Below are 23,617 nucleotides of genomic sequence, written 5' to 3' on the forward strand. Positions count from 1 at the left end.
AAAAAGACACCTGTTAATTCCACAGTAATGTATGCAGTTAATGTCCTTGAACTGAAGATTTTCTGAGTCCTAAATTAACCTCAGTATTAAATTAAGAACTAAGATAATGTTACTTCCCTCCTCAGCAGTTCAATGTCAAGCAAGTAACATATTTGGTACAGTCAAAAATATAAACACAAGGGTGCCTGGCTGGCTTAGTCTAAAAAGCATGTGACTCTTGACCTTGGGGTCATGAGTTTGAGCCCCATGTTGAGTGAGAATACTTAAATAAATAAACTTTTAATATATATATGGGTATATAAACGCAAAGGCTATGCAGAACTTTTAAAATTTAACCTTATCGCTAAGAAGAGTCTTAAGAATCAGGGGCGACTGTGTGGCTCAGTCGTTTAAGCATCCAACTCTTGGTTTTGGCTCAGGTCATGATCTCAAGGTTCGTGGGATGGAGCCCTGCATCGGGGTCTGTGCTGACAGCATGGAACCTGCTTGGGATGCTCTCTCTCTCCCCCTCCCCTGCTTGCCCATATGCGCATACTCTCCCTCTCTCAAAATAAATAAATAAACTCTAAAAAAGAATCAGTGTAATAAGTCTCTCTGTGAACCATTTTATAATAGCACTTTAGAAAAGTTAACTTTCTAAATACACATTAATGTACCCTGTCTGGCCTATCTTAGAAATAAACCTATGAGAAGGGCAGAATATCATCATTATCATTCTGAAGGTTAGACAACAAACGTTGTTTAAAAGTTCATGAAGTTGTCAGTAGTAGAATTAAAATAAGAATTATAAGTTCCTGACTCAGACCTCCATAACATGTTAAGTGATGAAAGCAAGGTGGAGGAAGTGTGTATATGTACATTATATATATGTATATACCACACATATATATACACACACATATATACACATATATACACACACATATATATGTATGAAGGCATATATGTATGTATGTTACAGTTATCCAAGGCCTGGGGGTAGGGAATATAAATACAAATACATACATACATACACACATACATATCTATCTATATGGACATATCAACATACACACACATATACATATGTGTATACACAGAGACACATAAATTACATAAACATACACACACACAAAAATCTTAAGATTTTTTATAAAATTAAACAATTAAACCATAGAACAAATTTAAAAAAATTACTACCTACCAAGACAAAAAAAGAAAAAAGAGTGGATGGGGAAAGATGCTAAATTTCTTGACTATATCTAATAATATAGATTTGGCTTTGAAACCATATAAATCTTTTACATAATTATAAAAGAAAGTTAAATTTTTAAAAATTGAAAATAATCCCTAAATTTCAAAAGCAAAATTCAATTATGTGTCATTGTGATAGAATAATAACTAAAAGATTTCTTTAAACCAAAAGAATTTGAAAATACAACCCATGTAGAATATATAACCCTAAAAACAAAAACAACTTCAAAGAGGGGTGCCTGGCTGGCTGAGTTAGTAGAGCATGCCAGTTCTTGATCTCAGGGTCATGAGTTCAAGCTTCACATTGGGTATAGAGATTATATATATCAATCGATTAATCAATCAATAAAATTTTAAAAAAGAATTTCAAGGGGCGCCTGGGTGGCTCGGTTGGTTAAGCATCCGACTTCGGCTCAGGTCGTGATCTCAAGGTTCGTGGGTTCAAGCCCCGCATCAGGTTCTGTGCTAACATCTCAGAGCCTGGAGCCTGCTCCTCCCCCACTCATGTGCTGTGTGTGTGTGTGTGTGTGTCTCTCTCTCTCAAAAATAAATAAACATTAAAAAAAATTTTTTTAAAGAATTTCAAAGAAAGCTCAAACTGTTTCCAGTAAAAATATTGTTAAAGATAATGTGGATAATTTTATTCTGAAACTATTAGATATTATAAAAGGCACAAAAGATAAACAGTTATGTTAACATCCTTACGAAATGAGATTTTCAGCGTAAGAGACAGGAGGTGTAAATATAGAATTAAAGAAGTAAAGCCCTGTAATTCTGTATCTGAACTGGAAATAGCTGTATAAATTTATGATTTAGTTTTTCTTTTAAAAACAAAAACAAAAACAAAACAGTCTTTCCTCTGTCTACTAAAAAGCCTTAGAAACAATAAGTGGCAATAATCAACAATAAGCACCCCTAGCACCAGACTGGTCTCTAAACAACAATTTCCACTAAAACATAATAAGGCTTCTTTTAATCTGCCCGTCTGGGGAAGAAATTAGATAAAATAATCCTGGAACATCTTGTCATGCCACAAAACAATGAAGCTATCCAAAGATTCCTGGAGATATGCCAGTTGACTTCAGGAACAAATTTAAAGAGATTCCCAAAGGCCAAAGTTAAGGTAATTTAAGCATCAATAAAAGTTCACTGATAAAGAGCTCATATAATACTAAAAATAAAAAACAACAAACAAATCCTCATTGTCACATTTAGAGGATGATAGGGAACCAACTTATTCTGAGAAATTGTATATATTGGGGGGGAAAAATCAAACATTTTAATTTGCTTCCTGTACAATAATATCTCAGAATAAATAAATACCCAGTGTGGGTAAGAATACTTCTCTTTATGGAACTATCCTCATTAATAAATGAAGAAGCAATGATAGAGTGAGAATCTCACTATTTAAAGGACTCTTAATAAAATAATATATCTAGGTAGTACAGTTATCATCAATGTTCACTAACATCCCAAAAAGACAGAACTCAACAATGTGAGCCTCCTGATGTAATGCCACCACCTATGAAACTGCCGTAACAAACTACCATCAAAATATCATCAGATCATTCCTCTAGATTCAATCACCAGCTTATATAAATCAGGAAATAAAGGTGGAGAGATAAACATGTTAAATGATACCACAAGTATTTAATCAGCTATATGCAGAATATTAAAACATCCTTAGGACAAAGGAGTCAGTTTCTTTATTGAATAAATTGCATGATGGATGGATGGATGGATGGATGGGATGAAGGGAGAAAATGAGGAGGAATAATGGAAAGAGGGAGGAAGGAAATAAAAGAAAGGGGGAATTTATGGATTAAAAAAGACTTAAAACATACCAACCAATTATAATGTTAAAAGAGTCTTTGGAGATACACCAGAATATTTACAGATGAAATGATATGATGTCTGGGAGGAGAGAAGGTAGATAGGGGTGGAGATAAAACAAAATTGGCCCTGAGTTAGAAGTGTTGAAGATGGGTGATGGGGACATGCAGATGTTTTTTAAATGCTATTCTTTGTATGTTTAATTTGCTCCAAAATAAAAATAGTTCCTGGCTACTAGTCTAAGATGTTTACAAAGTGAATTGTAAGGTAAATGCAAATGATAAAAATTTGATTGAATTATATAATTAGGTATAAAAATCACTCAAAGAATTATACTAATTCATGCCATAGACTAAGTTGTTGTGTTATTATGTACTGGTACTCCTTCATTTAAAAAAAAAAAAACAAAAACATTGACTTTTGGAGGCAAAGAGGAAAATCCATAATTAACAGAACATAAAATTTTTCCTTCTTTCCCTAAAGTAATCCAATAACACTCTCTCAAATATCTTTTACAATAACATTAATGCTTTTATTAACTCTTCTTTTAAGATAGACAAATCCTTTGATAACATCTAGAGGAAAGAGGTTAAGGAAAATAGATTCTGCTTAAAAATAGACTGAAAAGCAGAATTTGGAAGTAACTAAATACTAAGTGATGTTCAGATGATGGACTTCATAATGCTAATTGCATTATTATTTTTTTCAAAAAGGAATCAATGTGAGGCAAAACATGATATCCTTGTGGAAATGTGCATCAACTACTCACCTTATTGTCCAGTTTTCTTGCCTCCATTTCAAATAAGACCACTCTGTTATCCTTTATTTCTTCAGCTGAAATCTATAAGTGGATTTCATAAGGTAAGTGAAAGACAATATGTTTTAGGGGTTCGATAAACTTAGGAAGTACTGACTGATTGTTATTGTGAGTAAATCATACCTAGAGAACACTTTAAATTGAACTTTAAACTGAACTATCAGATCAATAATTTTCATCCAATGTAACTGAAAAACTGTTCTACTTAAAAACAAATTCCAGGCTATCATGACCCCAAGGGCAATAAAGCTAACTACTGTAATGCTCTCTGTCCCACAGAAGTCAACACCCCAAAGACACTTAACATTCTTCTGTCTCAGGAAATTTAAACCAGAGCAACAGTTGTGTGGTGAAATGTACTTGACAAGGACAATAACCCTCAAACATGGCCTCTCAGGGAGCCAGCCTTCTATTCTTGGATAAAGTTCAAAACTACTGCTCCAGGCAGTGATAACCTGGACAGAAACTCTGGAAGATAATTATCTTATTCTATTATTTAGGGGTACTTATTTAAAGTGTAGCATTATATAATTTGAAATCTAAAACAGTATAAACCATATACTCATTTGCCTAGGACCAATAATCAGCAATGGAAAAATCTGAGTGGACGGATGGGTTGCAGAGTGCAAGCACAAAAAAGATGGTTAAGAGTTGAGAGGCTCAATGGGCATGGCATGATATAGAACCGTTTGGAATAAAATCCATTATGCAAAGTTTCTGTCCTATTAAGGGAACTATGTTTGCTTGTAGAGGGTCAAACTGGTCCATTCAGATGATTAAGTTGTTTCTCTCTAGCTTGGGAATTTACACTTCCATGGGGGAGAGGCAAGCATCACCAAGGTGCACCTGATTCCATGAGTAACTTAAAAGACTCAAAGAAGGAATTCCCACACTGCATTTTTCTCCTCCTTTTTTGACCCAATACATTTCCCATTTTGTGATCATTATAAGGCAAGTGCCAATGAAGGGCAACATTCAAGATCAAATGATAAAAGCACGGCTACAGAGTATTTGTCTGGTATGTATAGTTTCAGCATGTCCTATCATGTTAAATGTTTTCAGGCAAAAGACACATATCTTATTGTTACCGTAATGGTCCCTTTCCCCGCAGGTTTGCCATTTTTAAGCACCAGTGGTCGAGTAAGCCTCTTACTGGACACAATCTGTTAAAATTGGAAAGTGATACAAAGAGCTATTTCACTTCAACATGTAAATTTTTAAGCTGAATGGTTTGAAAAAAGAGTTGAGTATAAAGTAGACTTAAGTCATTACATATGGAAACATTAAGTCAATTCCTTAAAGACTGAGACATTATAAAACACATCTATTTATTTAAAACCCACAGGAAAAGATTTCCACGGAGCCAATCCTGACAGATACAATCTTCCCAACTGCTAGTTTCTTTATCAACTACTTCAAAGTTTAACTGCTTCCCTGTAATGGAAAAAGAGGGCCAGATTCTCTTCACATACACTAATCACTGACCTGAAAACACTGTAGGTAAGAGGTGGGCCTCAGAACACTCAAAAATGGGATTCAATTTTTCAACTGACACATAACTTTGATATAACCCCCACAAAATATCATTTTGATAAGCAAACCATAAAAGACTCTTAATTAAATACAGGAACAACCTTAGGGTTGAAGGGGTGACGGGCATTAAGGAGGGCTCTTTTTGGGATGAGCACTGGGTGTGATATGTAAGAGATGAATCACTGGGTTCTACTCCTGAAGCCAAGACTACACTGTATGTTAACTAACTTGAATATAAATAAAAAAAAAAAAAAAGGAAATTAAAACTGGAAAAAAACATATCATTTTGATTAAAACAATATAGTACTCTCAAACAGAGAGGTACTCTCAAACAGAGAGGTACTCTCAAACAGAACATCTCTGAAATTCATCATAATTTTAGCTACAATGTGATTTTTTTCCCAAAAAATAAATACTACTTTAATTTCCTCTTTGATACTATTCATTAAAGTTTTAGAAAACCAACCAGCTTTTGTGCTTGAGAATAGGAAATACCAAGATCCACAAACAATTCAACACTGAAAAATAAATAAATCTAAGCAATAAATGTCACCCACTGAAAAACAATGGCTGCTCCCTCCTGAGATCTTTCCAGCTGTTTTGCAATGGTCATGATCTCTCCTTAGAAGTCAGACTCTGAGCTAGGAGCTAAGTGGTGAGCCTACAGACATACCTGTACCCTGATAAAATCTGTCATATACTGGAAAGATGGATAATTAAGCAACTATAATACAATGTGGTAGATGTTAAGACAGAAGCAGTAGAGAGTACCAGCTGAGATTAGGGTTGTTCTCCAAACTATTCAAGGTGTTCAGAGGACGCTTACTAGGGGAGGAAGGCTTACACTGATGTACCTAATGTTTAGGAAGAGCAAGCCAGGTAGAGGGATGGTGTTGGGCCATCAGGGATCTAGTGGGACCAGTCACATTAGTTAGAACATCAGAGAAGTTGATGTTACTTTGAAAGCGTTTATGACTTAAACATAAGAACAAAACTGTACTGAAATATGTAAACAGGAAACCTGTAAATAGTACACAAAGCAGCTAGAGCAATGGTATTACTTACTGAAATGCTGAAATGACAAATGAAACATGTCTAAGAAAAAAAAAGGAAAAGAAACACCCAACGCAAAAGAATTAATGGGCTCTGCCAAAAACACACAGTTCCTGCCCTTATGAAAAATAAGATAAATTATATAATGTTCAAACCAAACATATATATATATATATGAACCAGGGCTTTAAAGTGATTACATGTTTTTCAACTCTAAAAATTAAACTAATGAGCACTTATCAAAAATGCCCAATTCTCTGGTTAAAATTTAGACGCAAGATAGTACAACAGCTAATTATACTCACTTGTCCAAGGGTACATTCAAATTCTCCTAGGAAGTCATCATCACTCAGCACGACGGTTTTGTTGTCAATGTCATAAATCCCAAATTTCAATTTCTGAACCACTTCAAAGTAGTAATCAATAATAAATGTCTTGGAAAATGTGGGATTCAAGCAATTCTTAATCCTTTCTGTGCGATCAACCTATACTCCCCCCCAAGACAAAAAGTTTCTTCAGATCAAAATGCACTCACATTTTAGCATCTTGCTGTCCTACAAGTAACTAGATATAGGCATACTGGATAGGTAAAGGAAGTTTCTATACATAGATGAAAAATTCCGCAATCAAGGACAAACTTGCCTAAAAAAACTGCATTAAGAGATTGTTAATTTTAAATTGTTATTATTTTAACAATTCAAATAAGCACTTCACATTATCAAAAGAGCAATTCAGATTGCTTTTCATCTACAGAATTTAACATTACCTCATACCACTGTTGACCACTCGTATTCAAAAATAACACACATAAGGGGTCCGACTTTGACCCTACATCCATATCCAAAAGATTGTCACAGGAAATGCTCAGTTGCACCTTTGTAACGCATTGGGCAGCCATCTCTCGAGCTGTGAGAAAACCAAGGAAATGAGAAAGCCAATGAAATGGTGCCTTTAAGAAGTACATGCATGCTCAATGAAATAGTGGAATTCTTAGGACAAATTGTCAGAATAGGATCACAGAATAAACTTGCTAGAATATGACTGTCAATATATGCTCCTTGCCAATTCAGATGGCTATTAGCTCATCCCAGTGATGTTGCTTTAGTCAGATTCTCTTGCTGGGATGAAACTAATTTACTGTATGACAATAAGATGCAGCTTTTAAGATGGCCAATAAAACATACTAATCTTTTCACTTTATTAAAAGTTTTACCATTCAGAAAAAGTCCAAGCAAGTATAATCTTGATCCTTCAGTTAAACATGGTATTCAGCTGAAACACAAGATAGATTAAACTACAACCTTTATCTTTATTTATTTAACAAGATACTGAGTGAGGTATTTTATTTTCAAAGAATTTCAGGAGCACCCGGCCGGCGCAGTTGGTAGAACGTGCAACTCTTGATCTCAGGGTTGTGGGTTCAAGCCCCATCCTGGGTGTAGAGATTGCTTAAAAATAAAATCTTTTTGGGGGGGCGCCTGGGTGGCTCAGTCAGTTCAGCATCTGACTTCAGCTCAGGTCATGATCTCACGGTCCGTGAGTTTGAGCCCCATGTCAGGCACTATGCTGACAGCTCAGAGCCTGGAGCCCACTTCAGATTCTGTGTCTCTCTCTCTCTCTCTCTGTCCTACCCTGCTCGTGCTCTGTCTCTGTCTCAAGGATAAATAAAATAAAATCTTTTTTTAAAAAAAGAATTCTATCTAAAAGTCAAACCTGGAGAATAAAAGACCCCAAGTACCCCCTCCACTCCCTATCCCATCCCCATACATTTTACGGCAGTGGTTCTCAATCTTGGCTGCTTATTGGAATAACCTGGGAAGTTTTCAAAGCGACTGATGCTAGAGTCCCACCGAAAGAGATAAGGGTGCAACCTGGGCATCAGCTTCTTGGATGACTCTAACATGTAGGCAAGGTTGGCAAACGCACTCTTTCACAGACAGCATCCAGCAAACAGGCATGGCCTAAGTTTCCTCAAGACTTGCTGAGGAATACCACAGTTAACCTAGCTTTCACACACCCCTCCCCACTCCAACCTCCAATCAATATATGAAGATGACTGGGGACAGAGTGGAATACTTGGGAGCTGGCCTTGAGAGGTGATGATATGTTGAGGGTAAGCTGCCTTCTTCCCTGAACCCAGGGAAAGAAAGAAACTGTGGGTTTCACCAAGAAAAAGAAACAGGCATTGCATTCCTTGGTTGAAAGTTCACTTAGCCAGCTGTCTAGGAGTACAGTGCAGGTTGATGGTGGTAGGACAGGTTCTGGAGGTAGGACAGTAAGACGTAGCATTTAATGCCCTTGACCTCCACTTTGAGATGAGCTGACATTCTGGGACAACAGGGACAAATCCACTCATCATCCTGTTATACTTAAACAGGATATCTGTGCTGTACAAAATGCTTAATCAGGTCTAAAATGATAAGGATTACTATGAGAAGAGCCCTTTGGCAATGTCAAAAACAACTTATGTCTCATGGAAACTCATTAATTGCTCTAATGGACCCTCTCAAAATTGTAGGGATCCTCAATGTGTGCCAAAAATCAATATCAGCATTTAATATTCCTAAATTAAAGAAGAATGAGAATGAGCTAGGTTTCATACTCTTGGTAGCTAGAAATTCCTTTTAAAAGCGATGCTATATGTGTGTACCTTCACTTGGAAGAGAATTATTCCTTAATAAGAAACAAAATTCACATATTCCCAATTCACCTACTAAGTATCCTATTTTGTAAAATAAAACTACTATAAAGTCATATTTCTTTTTTTTTTTTTTTTTTTTTTTTTTTGCCAGGTTACCTGTGTCTAAATTATTAAGTGCCAAAATACACAGTGCTGACAATATGCGCCAAAGATATCAAGATAAAGGAGAAATCACTGAGGCAGACAGAGAATTAACAGTATCAAGAGTGTGGATGAGAATTCATTCTCCAGGCTTTGAAGGAAACCATTAGGTGAAGAGGGAGACAGCATAGAAGTAGAAAAGAACGAAGACATTAGAAGACACAGTGAGGATGCCTCACTGTGTGTCACAGAAGTGAGCATCCACATTGGGGGAAACCAGGCTGGACAGGTAGGAGGGGTGAGTTTAGGGTCACCTGAGAGCCAGCTGAAGGATTTGGGGGGTGGGCAAGAAGGTGCTACCGATAGTTCTCAAACTAGGGATGGCAGGATGAAATGGCTTCTTTTAAAATGTCACTTGTGTCAAATCTCTTCTAATTCTACAGTATCTTAGAATTTAGAACATGATACCCATAAAGTCTTTATATCTAGCAATCCATGGATACAGAATTCACGAAAATTAGCATGTCTCCACACCATCTAATTCAGAAGATTAGCTATTTCCTTTTGGAAATACGCACAATGTTAAAGAGCATTTGCAATGATAGCATGAATACAATCATCATTCCTTTACAGTTTGATTTGTGAAAAAAGAAAAAGTGCTAAAAATATAGTAAGAGGCAAGAAGAAACTGGTAGGAAAAATGAGATACCACCAAACACAAAAGCACAGAGACAATGGTCCAGTTACTTTGAACTTATCCAAATCCATGAAGTCTCTGGCATATTGACACTGGGGCCTCATCCTCAGTCTCTTCTTCCTTGGATTCTCCATCCTTGACTTTTCTTCGTCTCCTATTCCAACCCTTCATCCTCCTCCCCTCCAAGAAACTGTGAGCATCCCTTCAGGCTCTGTCACCTCCTCATGTCATGTCTACCTTTACTTCTTTTCCCTCTCAAGGCTTCAGGCATCCACTTGGCATATAGTACTCCCCAAACCTACATCCTTCAGCTTTGTCCCTATACACAATTACCTTTTCCATATTCTACATCTACTGTATTCGGCCCTGAAGACCCTTGACTTGTCCCTTCCTCTTCATTCCCCCATAGGACAGGCTCTGGAATCAGACAGCTGAGTTCTCACCTGGATCCCACCAGTGACTTTATCTGTGATCTCAGGCAAGAGCCTTAACCTGCATATAACTTCTCAGTTTCTTCATCTACAAAATGAAAATAATAACTGTCCCTTCCTCATATAGTTGTTGTGGGGACTGAATGAATGAATATATTTTAAACAGTGCCTAGTACATAGTAAGTGTTCAAAAGTTGCTTTTATTATTATTATTATTATTATTATTATTATTAATTTTAGAACTACCTGCCCCCAGATTCTGATCTCCTCCAGTGTATCCCATGTTTTATATTTTTTTACTATTCTATTCTGAGATGATTTCCCTAATTATTCCAACCTACACCAAGTCCCTCATTTGAATTCCTGCTGCACTAATAGTAACAGATAACTACAGTATAGGAACAAGATCAAATTTGAAGGAATGCACACCTGGGTTGAATCCTGCATCTGGTGATAGCTGCATGACCGCATATAAATTACTTAAATGTTTTGAGCCTAGATTTCCTCATCAGTGAAAATGGAGATACCCCAAGGAAACTTATAAATCTGGAATGTGCCAGCCATCTTGCTCTTCATATCTAACATAGAATCTATGGAATAAATATTACTTATATAATTTTTCCATTTGCATAAGGTAGTTTAGAGTCTTGTAAATTGTATGTTAGCAGTACCCAGGAAAATGCAGTACCCTGTGGACAGACTTAGAATGAACAAGGATTTCTAAAGCTTCTGAAGAACATGTAGTGTAACCAGAAAGCCCTCAAATTTCCAAGGATGGGGACACAGAAAATACAGACCATATCTGTGTGTGAAGTTAGTCTCACAGCAAAGAGACACAACACAACAGAGGAACATTATTTTTTTCCCTAACAATGCTCATACAAGAGCTACAAAACCAACATGCCAGACACACCTGATTATGTAGTAAATTGTTGACAGTTACATAACTTAATTGCTGTTGGGACACAAATTTCCTCTATTAGCAGCATTCCCCCATGAAAATGACTCTGAATGCAGCCTCATTTTTATCTAGAAACTCATTATGACTGAATGACAAATGGAAGAAACTACATAAACAATCAGGTCTGGAACCTTGTTAATAGCAACATTCATAAAGATGCTCTTTCCATTTCCTTTCTGTGTCATTATCCAGCACATGACACACAATTTTAAAAAGAGCAATAATAATATTCTTTTATGATGGAAGAAAATAAAGTAAATGTTTTGTACCCTTTGAGGATGGGAAATAGGAGATTTGGCTGGGATAAGTGACCAGGCAGAAGAATGTGTGTGTACAACTAACGAGTCATTTTTGTATTTTACTACCCAAAAAGTAGGATGATAGAAAAGACAGAAACAGCCCCTAGGAGTGGACAACAGCTTCTCTATTATACAGATTCTTTACCAGAGAATCGTTTGGTTTCTAAAATGCAAATAACCCCCCAAAACACTAAACCTATCAACCATTCTCCTGGTCACCCTAACTTTCCTGAATCAATTATTTATTTTGAAAGAGAGAAAGAGAGTGCAAGTGGGGGAGGGACAGAGAGAGGGGGAGACAGAGAATCCCAAGCAGGTTCCACGCTGTCAGCATGGAGCCTGACGTGGGGCTCAGTCCCATGAACCGAGGGATCATGACCTGAGCTGAAACCAAGAGTCAGATGCTTAGCCGACTTAACCACCCAGGCGCTCCTCACTTCTGACATTTTTTAAAAAAATCATTACTGACTATCCAGGGCCTAGTCCAATTAGCTACACCTGGAATTCATGGCTTTGTCTGCATCTGCCCCCAGCCTGCCCATCTAAGTTCTTCAAGATCCATTTCAAATGACACTTTCTCCATAAAGCTGTTGCTGATACCCACCTAAAGTACAGAACTACCCACTAAAGTAGTTATGTACTGACACTTTTTTCTTTCACTATTGTTACTTGTATGCATGGCTCATCATCCTTTTTATCTACTGTGAGCTGAAGACAGACACCCATGTTTTACTGCTTCCTCTTCATCCTGAAGCAGGATATCTGGCACAGGTTTTTCATGGCAGAAATAGCTGTAGCTTTGGAGTCAGTATGCTTGGTTCAAATTTGCTTCCTCTTGTTAATTTGGGTGTGTCAGCTTTACCAAATTATGTCTGAACCTCAATTCCTTCATCTATAAAGTGGGGATAAAAAATTACCAGACAATTTTGGTTTGTAGGACACTCAGCATTTTGAAATAGTCTATGAATGGTAGCAATTATTTTATTGACTACTCAAATATTTTAATTGACTGTCTAAGCATCAATGGCTTATTATTCAATATTAAGACATAAAACACCTTTCTCATCCTTGTTTATAAAGAACTTCTTAAGGGCTCCTAGGTGATTCAGTCAGTTAAGCATCAGACTCTTGATTTTGGCTCAGGTCATGATCTCACAGTTTGTGGGTTTGAGCCCTGCATCGGGCTCTGTGCTGTCAGCATGCTTGGGATTGTCTCCTCCCTCCCTCTCAAAATAAATACATATTTTTTAAAATAAAGCTTAAAAAAATAAAGAAGTTCTTAGAAGAATAATAAAAGAATGTCTAGGATTTACACAAAATTAATTTGCCAAGCAATCAGGCTTTATTATAGATAAGTGTTAATTTTCCTAAATCCTCTCAGAAGAGTTTGTTTACCTGAATAACTGCCTAGTTGGTGTATGGGGGAGAGGGGACAGAGCCAGTGGCAGTGATTCATTATTTCTCCTGTAACAATGGGGAGGGAGAAGTCAATGCCCACCCACCAATGTCTTTAGTACACTTCACTCTTTAGCTACCAAATGAGAAGGCTGGCAACATTACAAAGTTCTCAAAGGTTCCTTCTGGTTCTAATACGATGATTCACTAAATGGTATACATATTGCATCCTGGATGACCTACAATGAAAGCAAGCAGGGTAACCTTGGGGCAGCTGGAATGGGGCCCAGCAACATCAGCAGTACACAGCCCATGCAGTGTTTCTCCAATTGTGTGGCTCAGAACAGTTATAAGTGTCCCTCTCAACCCACACCCCCCAAAAGTGGGAGAAGGGTAATATGGCAATAAGTCTAAGAGCTGCTACACCTCTTGGAGATCCCAGGTCAAATCAACAAGTGTTTACATTAAGAGGTTATTGTGCACCCACTCTCATGTTAAGGACAGTGGGGACTTGATACAGCAAAAGAAGACCTTGGAGCTCATTATAATCATACTGGGGAGATCCATTCATTCAACAATTATTCACTGAATATCTTCTATGTGTTCTAAATGGGGCAAGGGAAGAATGCAATGCAAAAGCAGAATGCCTAGCTATCTATGTATACACAGAAATACACAACATGATAAACCCGCATGGTGCAGACAGGAAGCAGTCAAAGTGCCCTCAGAGCTGGAGAAGAAATCTATAGATTTCTACTTTTACCAAGGCTTAAAACTATATTCTGTTACAAAAGAATGTGTATTCATGTTGCCACTTGCTACTGGATTTTGGATAGAGAGTGGGAGAGGAGAGAGAGTTAATAAGTACATACAGTTGGATAAATTCTGGTTTTTGCTTTCTACAAATTTTTCAAAATGCTTCCAAATAATATATTCTCAATTTTACGAAAAAACCCTGGTAAATTGGACAGGACAAGGATTACTACTATATGGCAAGAGGTCAATACATCGTAACTAGGACTATAATATCTGGATTGCCCCAGAATATGTTAACAATATTCAGCACATTGTTAACTTCCAAACAACACATAGTGTGTATTAGAAAAAAAAATTCCCAAAAGTTTAAATTACTTGCCCAAGATAAACAAGCTGATAAGTAACAAGGCCAGCATAAGATCCCAGATCTGTCTGCTGTCGTGCCAGATGCCCTGGGAGCACTAAAGCCTGCAATTAATCATTACTTAGTATAACAGCAATAGTCTCTAATTAATTTCCCCATAGCTTTTTAGTTAGTATATGAAATGTAAATATTCAGTCTGACACAAATTAATGAACACAATCTTAAAATTAGAAGATTAATATTTAGCCTACAACTATGATTATCTTTCTTAAACAAAGACAACCAGAATAAACAGTAATGGCCAAATAGTGGAAGAACCAGAATGGTTGTGTTTACATCACAGCAGGTCCTTTTCCAGACAGCCCATTACGTTGTGAATTACTTAAGGCGAAGAAAGCATTTTCTTCTTGCTAAAGTCTCCACACACACAGATCTACATGGGGGACACAGGATCTCAGTGCTTTCTGAATTAATGCAGCAACATTAATTCTCAGGAATATACCATACTGAATATCAAGTGAAAAACTTACATTAAAGGAATTGTACAGTAAGCTTGCCCTGTATTTATTAAGAAAGTGATGCCCACATTTGTTTTTAAACCCTGCAATGGAACACTAGAAATGGGGATACAGAATTAGAATTAGGTCAAGCACTAAAGCACATAAACAGAGAAAAGGGCATGTTTTCTTTTCAATGTGAAAAAAGGACCAACAGGAGGGTCACTGGATTGGGAGTTGGAGAAGGCGGAAGTAGTTTTGTGTCAGTCATACCTCTATGTGCAAGCGCTATAACTTCTCTAGGCTTGGATTTTTCAAGTGTTAATTCTAAGAGTTGAGCCAGTCACTTTCAGTAACTTCTAAAGCCTCTTCTAGTTAATGTTCTATGACTAATTTAATTATAGTGAATACAGAACTTGTTGAGGAAGTCATATTAAAGGCATAGAAAAATAAAAAAGTAGAAAATAGCAGAAAAATGATCAGAACCAAAAAGGGAAACGGAAGGAAAAGAACAAAATTTTCCAAATTCAACTTCCATCTCCCACTACCAAAAAAGCTGTATCTGTCTAGGATTTACACAGTTAGGTAAATACTTTCCCACCAGTTAGGTACCTTTGCTTGGAACTGTTATTAAATTTCCTGTCCTTGAGTGACTTGAAAAAGTAATGCACATCAACAAAACACAGGGCCCAACCTATTAGGTACCTGCAAGATAATAAGGAAGTGAGTTTTACTACCATCCATGGAATCTCACTCCCAGCTCATATCACAGCAGCAAAAGCAATCAGCTTTTGACCACCATTTTTTTTTAATGAATTTCCAGATTCTTGAATTATCCTAAATAAAATCCAGATAGCAATACTATTGCTGATACCTGAAGATGCAGAAGTGCAGAAAGATATAAAATATAAAAGTGTTCACACTTGATCACTCTTACTTTAAACACAGAAAGTATATGCTGTTTTAACCCTGTCCTTATTGCTAAAAAGTGAGCGATTAAGGCCCCTTCCTTGATTTCTCTAGAAAATTCCTAAGATTATATTGATCTGTTTTATGATTCACAGCAGGCTACAGAGTTTACTTCACATGTGTTTCAGGTTATACTGCTTTACCAATCCCTTGGCTACTATAGATACATTTTGGAAATGTCACTGATTATATTGTCAAGCCTGTCAAATGAACAGTTCATAGTAGGTGCACAGAGTGAGGTGTTAATAAAAGTCAGAAGCAGTTACAACATCTCAATATTGCCTCACTTTATGAAACACGCATCTTGGCAAAGTTAGTTACAAAGTAAATATCTACTAAGTGAATCACCTTTTACCAAAACTTGTATTGATAAAAATCAGAACTACATTCCCTAGCAGAAAATTCCAGGATGCTCAGTTGAAAATGTTAAAATTATAAGGGTTCAGTGAAACCTCTGGCCAGCTGTGAAGCAGGCAGTTTGGATTTTATATAAAGGCACATTGACCTGCTGAGACTGATGCCCCTTGGTGTTCAGAGAGCTTGAAGAACTCCCCACCTAATGGAATCTCCTAGATGTTGGGCTGGCCATCAGAACTTCTCACCTGTCCCTACTATCCAACTATGATGCCCAACTCTAAAAGCAGGCTTTCTAAAACTCGGCTCCCTTCCTACTCTTCTTAGCTGGGCACATACAACATTTAATTGAGCAAGACAGGCATTTCACATTTTGTCACTTATGTGCTCTTTTCTAGTTCACAGTGAGCAATGACATGACAATTCTTTCTTTCTTTTTTTTTTAAATCCAATCAGCCCATAACTTTTTTTTTTTTTTAATGTTCATTATTGAGAGGGGGAGGAGCTAGGGACAGAGAGAGAGAGGGAGACACAAAATCCAAAGCAGGCTCCAGGCTCAGAGCTATCAGCCCACAGCCCCATGTGGGGCTCAAACCCACGAACTGTGAGATCATGACCTTAGCCAAAGTCGGATGCTCAACCAACTGAGCCACCAGGAGCCCCAATGACACAACAATTCTTTCAGTTTAAAGCTGGAACAACTACAACTACTTCCTTCTCAAGATTTAAGTTTGTATGTTGAGCAGGGGCAACTGGCTGGCTCAGTCACTAGAGCATGTGACTCTTGATCTCAGAGCTGTGAGTTCGAGCCCCACGTTGGGTATAGAGATTACTTAAAAATAAAATCTTAAAAGAAAAAAATGGAGAGAGGGGGTGTCTGGGTGGCTCAGTAGATTAAGCAATTAAGCGTCTGACTTCGGCTCAGGTCACGGGCTCTGTGCTGACACCTCAGAACCTGGAGCCTGCTTTGGATTCTGTATCTCCCTCTCTCTGCCCCTCTGCCTCTCATGCTCTGCCTCTCTCTCTCTCTCTCTCTCTCTCTCTCTCTCTCTCTCTCTCTCTCTTTCTCTCTCTCTCTCAATGTAAATAAACATTTAAAAGAAAGTCAAAATTTTTATGTTGAGCAAGGATTGTTGAAATGTCTATACATTTCCTGATTACAAGAATATTCGTTTCTGGTTACTTAGCACATACACTGCAGCTTGGTTTTAACTTTCCGGCAAGCCCCTTTCTGTTTCCCAACCAAGAACAGTTAAAAACATTATTCACTCACTAAACACATATTTATAGGGCATTTACTGTGTGTCAGGTACTGTTCTAAGGTGTTGGGAGAACAATGAACAAAACAAATACCCTGCATTGATGAGGTTACACTATAGGAAGACAGACAATAAAAAAGATAAGTAAACAGGGAGGGAGCCTGGCTGGATGAATCGGTAGAGCATGGGACTCTTGACCTCAGGGTCACGAGTTCAAGCCCCATGTTGGGCATGGAACCTACTTTTAAAAAAATAAATAAATAAATAAAATAAGTAATCAACCTAATGGAATTATAGAAGCCTGAAATGGTAAATGCCTAAGATGAGGAAACCAGTCTCCTTTGAACAACATATATCATATCAGAAAAGACTGTGTGTAACATATGTGTGAGTTATAAAGTATGACAATCAAATAAACATCTGTAAAACCACCATTTAACTTAGAATCTTTGAATATCTACATCAAGGGTCAGTAAACTTTTCCAGTAAAGGAACAAAGAATAATATGTTAGTTTTGGCTGGTCAAGAGGTCATTCATGGTCTCTGTTACAACTACTCACTCTGCCCTGGGAGAATGAAAGTGGCCACAAATTAAATGGGCATAGCTGTGTTCCAATAAAACTTTATAAAACAAGCAGTGGGCTGGATCTGGCCCACAGGCTGGAGTTTGCTGACCCTTGATCTAGGTCAAAGAATATGAAGTGCTGGAATCACAGACTCTTAGAACATTGGAATCATAGGCTATTTGATTCAAGGGATCCTACAGTATTAGGCACAGACTATTTGAAACACAAGATTCTAGAATGTCACACTAGAACCTCAGAGTGTTAGAAGTATAGAGCTGCACTTGTTAGATGTTAGAATTTTATAGATGGTCTGGACATTAATGAAGGAATTTGGTTTGACCAGTATGGTAGGCTACTGAGCATTTGAAATGTGGTGCCTCTGAGATCAAGTGAATAAAATACACACTAGATTCCAAAGATTGGTATGAAAAAGATATGTGAGATCTCTCAATAACTTTTTAGATTGATCACATATTAAAATGATGGTTTAAATATATTTGGTTAAATAAAATATATCACTAAAGTAAAAAAAAAATAAGTAAAATATATAGTATGCTAGATGGTAGTAAGTGCTAAAGAAAAATTAAGCAGGGAAGGGGAGAAAGAAGCATTTAACAACACAATCAGTAAATATGTTGATTTTCACTTCTTTTTAAAACATCCTGACCCCTAAACAGATGAAAATGTGACCAATAAGTTTCTCTTTACAGTTGCAGATATCTATTTTAACATGTACTATCACCATGGAGTCTAGAGGCATGGTAAACTAAGGCTCAGAAAACTGAAGTAGCCTAATGGCAATGCATATTACAACTATGCTGTGCTTTGGTAATTTTCACAGGAACCAGACAGAATACATTCACTTGGTAAGAGGATATTTCAAAATGATTTGCTAAAATGAATATGTAGTATTTCCTTCTATTTTTCATTGGGAAACTGTATTAATATCTACCCATCTAATTTATATTGGTAAATTTGACCATTACACTGATTTTAATGTTTTTTTAAATATGATTGCAAAAAAAAATATGATTGCACACTGATAAGCTGTTATATACTAAAAGAATAAACAGCATCTCCAAAAGAATCCCAGTACTCCTCCACGAGCTTCTTCAAATTTAAGCCAGCATAATCAACTTAAATATAGTTATCATAACCTTACCAAATGTATATATAACATCTGGTTTTGATTATCATATCAGAAACTTAAATAACGTAGTTAAATAAAATCTATGATAGCTTTAGGTGTTCATTTAAACCTCCTTCTTAGCCAATTTTTCAACGAACCTTCTACCAAATATCCTCCTTAATTGTTTGTTGGACTTTAACCTGACTAGCAATCCTTATAACATAAGTGAACATGAAGGGAAAACATTGGTGAGAAGGAAGCTAACCTATAGCATAAAGGTAATAGTGGGTACATTAAAGGAATGTCCAAGTTTGGACTCCTCAAACTTGTTGAGTACCACCAATGATAGTGTCATTCATCCTTGCTAAAAGATCCACCTCAAAGACTATGCTTTTGATGATCAGTGGTGGTTCATTATAGATCTTTGAAGGTCAAAATGTTACTTAGTCATATTTCATATCCAATACTAACCTTCTCAGTTTTGCTACAGGTTTCTAGCGTAATAAATCACTGACTAAAGCAAATTTTGAAAAAGGAGGAAAAAGAACTCTACAGTAGGAAAAAAAAAAAACCCAAAACAGCAATAGTACCAAAAAAGAAGGAGGGCAAGGAAAACTATGTCTAAAGCCATACCAAGCATTGATAGGAGCTAGGATACAGTATGAACAGGTTATCTGAACAGATATGCAAAGGAAATATTCAGGACCTCAGTGATAGGATGGGAAAGGATATATTAAAAAAAATTTGAAAATGTGTAATACTTAAATTGCCTTAAATTTATGTGGAAATCAAGACCGTTGTCTATAAAGTGTATACAGTTATAGGTGAAAGTAAGAGGTGTCCAGTCATTAAGCAAACCTTAAAATACAAAGAATCCTTTGGTTTCTCCCATCCTGAAAACACCTCTCCTGCTCCATTCTTCAGGGGCTAGATCTAAAAGAAGAAATCCTACGAGAGAACTGCACACTTCATTGGAAGGTTTGTGACAAGCACCTTTCAGTTTGAGGAGTGCTAAAATTCAGCTCGCCCTCACATCCAGAGAGTCTCCACATAGTCCAGTCCCCAAAACTTGCCTCTTTGAATTTTTTCAGCCCAGAGAGGGATGCATTTTTCCAAAACATCAGCCAGAAGGAACCGCCTTTGAAGAAAATATCAGATAGGCAAAAAAGTGGGCAAAAAAGATACCACAGATTAATCTATGGGTGTCACGATGATTGCCACCATATATGTCATCTGTTCTCAGTTCTCCTTGTCCTTTCTTGCTTCTCTCTACCTATGCTCTAGGCCTACAGTTTTGTTTGGCTCTGGCGGGTAACTGAAGTTTGCTGACCCCAATTAATGACAACAGGAAGATATGTGTAGCTATGTTTACCACTAACTATGTGCCAGGCACTTTGTTAAGTGTATTACAAATATGATCTTATTTAATCCACATAAAAACCCTACGACAGGATGTATTTTCTATCTTACAAATGCAGAAACAGGCCTTAAAAGGTTAAGTAATCTGCCCAAGGTCAGACAGCTAACACAAAACACAGATTTGAAACCTAGGTATTTGTCTTATCCCAAGAAGTAATGTTCTTTACATTAAGCCATAAACCTGTGCTCTGAAATCATACACAGACCTGAATTCCAACCCCCATGCCACCATTTAGCATGTAATTTGGCAAATGATTTAATCTGAGTTCCGAGTGTGAAACAGAATGACAATTCCACTTAAGTTTGTGGTTGTGAGCATTAAATCAACAAACATATATAAAAAATTGTCTAGCAAATTGTTTGTTGGACACTGTAACCAAAAATCGCTATATTTTAATCCCGCATTTCTTCTATTTGATTCTCTCTTTGGTTTATAGAGGCAGACACAAAAACACCAAGGGTAAGCAAAAATTGTGTATCATCATCCAAGCGCAACATTAATGGTCGGTATGCTAGGTCTCCCTGAGGATCTGGCACTGCAAAACGAATACAACTGCACTTCCTCCACGCCCCCGGTTATAGTGAGCCCAAAACACAAGACAAGAACGGAGCAGCCAGAGACGGAACAGGAGCTATTAGGTACCCCTTCATACAACCTCCTGCTTTACTCGGAAATCAAGTTACCTTTTCCCACCCGACCTAGCAGCTTCTCCTTGAATCCTCAGCGGCTCTGAAGTGTGCCCTTTTCCTCTGGGCATTCGATTCAGAGCGCGGAACCGTGACCCGGTCCCTCTCCCCCACTGGGCGCTGCGGATTTTTCTAAGCGTGTCACCCTCCCCTGGGCCGAAGGCCCGACACTCCCCGCTGCGTGAGGTTGGAGATCCTGGGCACCGCCTACCCAGGTGCGCGACCGCCAGGCCCAGGAGGCTCCTCGCGGCCCAGGGCTGAACCCCGAACACCGGGTTCTCCGGTAGGCGCTGGCCAGCGCCGGGCCTCCCCAGGCCGCGGACTTTGCATGCTAAGGCGCAAGAGTTCCCTGAGCGCCGCGGCCCATCCCCGGCCGCGCTGAGCCCAGGGTGCACTTCCAGCGCTAGGGCCGTGCGGGCCCTGCCGCGCGGAGCCTGCGGGCCCCGTTTCTCCACGCCCAGGCTCTCTTCCTCCCCCAGGGGATCTGTGAATTGCTGGGGCCCCGCTACACCGGCCCCGAAGCGGAGAGAGGCCCGCACTCACATCCCGCTCTCAGTAGTGGAAATCAGGTAGGGGTGGAGACCAGGCAGCCAGAGTCCACAGGGCAGCCGGGGCGCGGGGATTCACAGGAACCTGGGGCCCACTGGGCCGAGGGGCGGGGCGGAGCGGGTTGGGGTGGAGCTAAGACGCGGCCCCGCCCACCACGGCCACCTACCGCCCACTATTTGCAGACCAGATCTGCACCCAGTGGGTAGGCTGATGCTTAAAGGCTCTTTTTCTTTCCATTTATAATTCATTAGAGAATCTTGAAAATTTTATTGTAACTAATTTAATTAGAAAACTAAGATTATCAGAAAGTGTATTCTACAGAAAGTGTAAGTATCCTATGCTCTTATTTTTTCCACTGTCTTGCTACTCAGTGGTGTCACTATGCAGTAAGATGGTTCAGAACTTCATGAGAAGGTTTTATGCCAGTGAGAGCAAGTGAAGAGACACTCTGGAGGATCCATGTGATAAATTCTGACACATTTTCTGCACTGTTTCTTCTTTTTCTTCTTGCTCCCACCTGGGCTCTAATCTGATTCCTGGGTGTTTCTACAAGGATCTCCTGCCTGGAGGATGAATTAAATTAGCCATCTTGATTCCTTTGGGAAAAAAAGGAAAAGCAGGTACATAATACACATATGTCTATGTGGCAAGGCCTTGACAAAGCTGAAACTAAACCTAAGGTGCAAAGGAGGCTAAATGGTACCTACTGTTTGACATTCAAGCTTCTTGGGCCTTTGAGTAGAGGCTGACTTCCTTGAAAGGTCACAGAGATGCTCTTGAGATCAAAGACTCCATGTATTTTTCAAATCATTATGCTATTGACCTAAACTGTTATATATTATAGGACATTGTTTAGAGGTTGGTATAACATACACTTAGTGAATGTATTTGTATGTCTAGGTGTAAACATATTGTTTATCAGTGTAAGTAACTTATTCACCAAAAAAACCCAACCTGAGGCATTAAAATGAGTTGCTTGGTGCACCAAAGTCAATTTCAGAGGTATAAAAGAATTAAACTATTTGACAAAATTCATACCACTATCTGACCAGGAAAATCAGCATGAAACTAGTGAAATGGAAGCTCCTAACCGTTCTTATTTAGAGAGCTAAATGTGCACACTACCCTGAGTCATTTTACATCCAAATTTCATTTAATTCTCACAATTCTGTGATGTGTTTAGTACCATTAACCCCATTTCACAAATGAGAAAAATGTGATTGAGTAACTTGAAATTTGGTAGCTTAGTAATTGGCTCACTTGCCTAAAATCACAGATTCTGAGTAAACTAACTTCAAAATGTCCTGCTTGACCACTACTTGATGCTTTCTGCAGGTAAACAAACTACAATGGAAAATATTGCTACATGTGACTACTTGAAATTTAGAACTTCTGCACAAGGAAAACAGGGACAAAATCAATAGGCAAATACATCTGAAAAAATACGACAAGTCTGACAGCCAAAGGAAGATTTAGTATCTTAAGTATAAATTGATTTTTAAAAAATAGAAAATTGGCAAAAGTTTCAATTTTTTTAAATTGTGGAGGACATGGAAAATGATACAAATGAAGAAATATAGACTTTCCTAAGTAAAAACAAAAACAAAAACTACTTTTAATCCAAAAATGCAAACAGAACACTTCTAAAATAATTATATCAGTGCAAGTAAAGATTCATTCATTTATTTATTGAATACCGTCTGAATGCCTACTATGTGCCAAGCATTGTTCTAGACTTGTGATAAAATAGTGACAGACAGAAGCTTCTATCCTGGAGGGATAACAAATAAGTTACTAAAAACAAATGAGAGATAATTTCAGATAGCCATAAGTAGCATGAGGAAAGTAATACAGGTTTATGTGGTAGGGAGATAATTGGAGCTTTTTTCCCCCAAGACTTTATTTTTAAGTAATATCTACACCCAACATAGGAATCAAATTCACAGCACTGAGATCAAGAGTCACATGCTCTACTGACAGAGCCAGCTAGGTGCCCATAATGGGAGTTGCTTTAGACTGGGGCTCAGGGAAAGT

The 23,617-nt window shown here is 37.9% G+C and overlaps 1 protein-coding gene across 5 annotated transcripts in view; it reads right to left on the bottom strand.

Moving 5' to 3' along the window:
• CPNE3 (copine 3) overlaps nt 1-21,716 on the bottom strand; it is a 47,981-nt gene extending 26,265 nt beyond the window's left edge. Inside the window, exons 1-5 of one of the 5 annotated variants that reach the window (XM_025923039.2) lie at nt 21,578-21,716; nt 7,236-7,375; nt 6,775-6,954; nt 4,972-5,046; nt 3,836-3,907 (exon numbers count right to left, since the gene is read on the bottom strand). In XM_025923039.2, coding sequence (XP_025778824.1) covers nt 3,836-3,907; nt 4,972-5,046; nt 6,775-6,954; nt 7,236-7,367 — 459 coding nt within the window. In that variant the 5' untranslated portion in view covers nt 7,368-7,375; nt 21,578-21,716. Of the gene's footprint in view, nt 1-3,835; nt 3,908-4,971; nt 5,047-6,774; nt 6,955-7,235; nt 7,376-12,341; nt 12,505-19,786; nt 19,839-21,031; nt 21,168-21,577 lie in introns of those variants that run through there. The other 4 variants (XM_086695613.1, XM_086695614.1, XM_086695615.1 and 1 more) reach the window with 4 other exon arrangements.
• Between the last annotated feature and the right edge of the window lie 1,901 nt (nt 21,717-23,617).

The sequence above is a fragment of the Puma concolor genome, chromosome F2 (genome assembly GCF_028749965.1).
Source record: "Puma concolor isolate L17-30 chromosome F2, mPumCon1.1.hap2, whole genome shotgun sequence".
In the NCBI taxonomy this organism is placed as follows: domain Eukaryota; kingdom Metazoa; phylum Chordata; class Mammalia; order Carnivora; family Felidae; genus Puma; species Puma concolor.